The sequence below is a fragment of the Puntigrus tetrazona genome, chromosome 7, assembly GCF_018831695.1.
Source record: "Puntigrus tetrazona isolate hp1 chromosome 7, ASM1883169v1, whole genome shotgun sequence".
NCBI lineage: Eukaryota > Metazoa > Chordata > Actinopteri > Cypriniformes > Cyprinidae > Puntigrus > Puntigrus tetrazona.
Window position 1 is genome coordinate 34,160,291 of NC_056705.1, and position 2,741 is coordinate 34,163,031.

Below are 2,741 nucleotides of genomic sequence, written 5' to 3' on the forward strand. Positions count from 1 at the left end.
TATAATATGAAAATTATATGTATTTACAATTTCTTTCAAAGACACCACATTTTGTTACTTGGTGCATGTCCTGAGAATGTCATTTTGTTTCATATTGATACTGCAGGGTTGCAAGTTCTTCATTCAAGCTAAATTAGTCCCAACAAAGAAGATGAATACCAGTTTTCAGCTGCACTGAAAGACTAAGACCAGCATTTAGAGACTAAAATGAAANTTTTTTTTTTTTTTTTTTTTTTGGCATTTCAGAGTTACATGCAGAATCTCCATCTGGCGAAAACAAAGGTAAGATAAATATTTAACTAAAATAATTATGTGTGGTTTATGTATTGTGTACATTTTGTATTATAGTTATGTTAAAGTACACTTTTTGTGTCCTGTAAAGAATCCACATCACACACTCCACACGATGCTGAACCTTCATTAGAGTTAACAACAGAGGAATCAAGACCTGCAAACCAAGAGCCAGAGTTGCCACCTGAAACTCAACCCGTGCCTACATCAGTCTCCACACCCGAATCAATCACTGAGACAACAGAACTCCCCGAAGAACCCTCAGTAGAGTCCAAAGAAGAAAAAGAAGGTATGTTCAACTTGTTTTAATGTTGTTCTTTTAAAACAAACCAAACAGTGTGAAACAGTACGTCTAATGCTGCAGTGAATTCTTTTACAGCCAAAAAGAAGAAACCAAAGCTTCTTAACAAATTTGACAAAACGATCAAATCTGAGATCAACGCTGCAGAGAAATTACGCAAGAAGGTAAGAATCAATACTGTTAAAATGAACCAAAAATGTTGGGAGATGGTAGTTTTCAAAATCAAACAATTACGTTTTTTTTCAGGGGAAAATTGAGGAATCTCTCCAAGCTTTTGAAGCTCTTGTCCAGAAATTCCCACAAAGTCCGAGATGCCGATATGGCAAAGCCCAGGTAACACATAATCATTAAAGTTACTGATTAAATCACATAATAGTCACTCTCATTATTTTGCAGAAAATCCTTAACAAAATAGTTATTTTTCCTGAGAAGTATGATGTATGTCCAGGCAGAAGATGATTTGGCTGAGAAAATGCGCAGTAATGAGATGCTTCTGAAGGCAGTGAACACATACAGAGAAGTAGCCGAGCTCCCAGACGTACCGCCTGACCTCACCAAAGCAACATTAAAGAGACGTGCAGACAGACAGCAGTTCTTAGGTACGCAAGTAATGCAGCTGTAGAATTATAGTGACTTTTCACTGACTGTTCTGGATAACAATACGAGAACATTCCCAAAAGATGTTCCTTTGTCACGTTTCCATTCAGGTCGTACAAGGGGATCTTTGGCTACTTTGGAGAAGCTAGTTGAGATTTTCCCAGAAGACGTCAGCTTAAAGAATGACTTGGGAGTGGCACATCTGCTTCTGGGTGACAACAAGGGTGCAAAACGTATATATGAGGAGGTAAGATATTGTATCGTCGTTGTTGTTATTACGTTTAGCAATATGATATGACTTACTAATTTTCTCCTTTTTGAAATGCCTCTTTAGGTTTTAGCTCATGCCCCACATGATGGATTTGCTAAAGTGCATTACGGGTTCATACTTAAATCCGAAAACAAGATTGAGGAGAGCATACCGTACCTCAGAGTAATTCAGATTTTATGAACAGAAATGTACAGCATTTACTTCCACTCACACAAACATACAAGCGATTGAATGTTTCTCCGTGTTTGGTGTGCTTAGGAGGGTTTGGAGTCTGGAGAGCCAGGAACTGATGACGGAAGGTTTTACTTTCATCTCGGAGATGCTNNNTGCATGTTTTTAGGCTATGACTGGTATGAGGCTGGACATCAGCGAGGTCACTTTGCGTCTGTATGGCAGAGATCACTGTATAATGTCCCAGGGCTTCGTGCTCAACCCTGGTGGACAGCTGAGGAGACTGGATATACAGCTTTAGTCAAGGTAAAGACACATATGACACAAAGACGTGTGTAGATGCATACATACACACACAGGGGTTGGGCAATGAAACTTGAAATCCCTGGTTTTAGACCACAAAAATTCATTAGTATGGTGTAGGGCCTCCTCCTTAGTATCAATTCATCTTGGGAGTGACAGATACAAGTCCTGCACAGTGGCCAGAGGGGACTGTTTTTGCTGTCTTGTTGGATCATGTAAATGCAGGCTTTGAGAGCAGGAGAGAAAAAAAATCCCTAACCATTAGGCCATATCTGCCCCTAGAATTATTATGCTTTTTGTATGCTTGTCTATCTCTGCTTTGTTTTCATTGTGTTCATATGTCTTTACAGACATTGGAACGGAACTGGTTGACCATTAAAGATGAAGCACTGTCAGTGTTAGACGGCAACAGTGGACAGTTCCTGCCCGAAGATGAAAATCTGAGAGAGACGGGAGACTGGGGCCAGTTTACACTGTGGCAGCAGGGTAAAGTATAATTAATGTATAATATAAAAATACAAATTCCTTATATAATTGCACTGGATATACATCCATCCACCTGTTTTGTAACAGCTTGACCTGTGTAGGGACATATGGATTTTAGCGCCTAACCCAGGATTTTCTTTTTAGTGGTTCTTGCTTTAAGGAATTTCACATGTAATGCAGAATTTCACATTTTTTTACTCCTCCTCAGGTCGAAAGGTTGCTGCTTCATGTCAGTACGTCCCTAAAACCTGTGGTTTGCTGGAACGTTATGCAGAGGCCACAAGCTGCAAAAGAGGCCAGGTCTGTCCAGAAATCATATAT

The 2,741-nt window shown here is 39.5% G+C and overlaps 1 protein-coding gene across 1 annotated transcript in view; it reads left to right on the plus strand.

Moving 5' to 3' along the window:
* Window positions 1-221: 221 nt before the first annotated feature.
* Window positions 222-2,741, plus strand: part of LOC122349803 (aspartyl/asparaginyl beta-hydroxylase-like) — a gene marked incomplete at its 5' end in the record, with an annotated part of 3,669 nt that continues 1,149 nt past the window's right edge. The window contains 10 exons of the mRNA XM_043245974.1: window positions 222-282; window positions 383-580; window positions 671-756; window positions 839-925; window positions 1,041-1,191; window positions 1,300-1,436; window positions 1,524-1,622; window positions 1,719-1,937; window positions 2,285-2,420; window positions 2,629-2,720. Of these exons, the coding sequence (XP_043101909.1) occupies window positions 222-282; window positions 383-580; window positions 671-756; window positions 839-925; window positions 1,041-1,191; window positions 1,300-1,436; window positions 1,524-1,622; window positions 1,719-1,937; window positions 2,285-2,420; window positions 2,629-2,720 (1,266 nt within the window). The remainder of the gene's footprint in view (window positions 283-382; window positions 581-670; window positions 757-838; window positions 926-1,040; window positions 1,192-1,299; window positions 1,437-1,523; window positions 1,623-1,718; window positions 1,938-2,284; window positions 2,421-2,628; window positions 2,721-2,741) is intronic.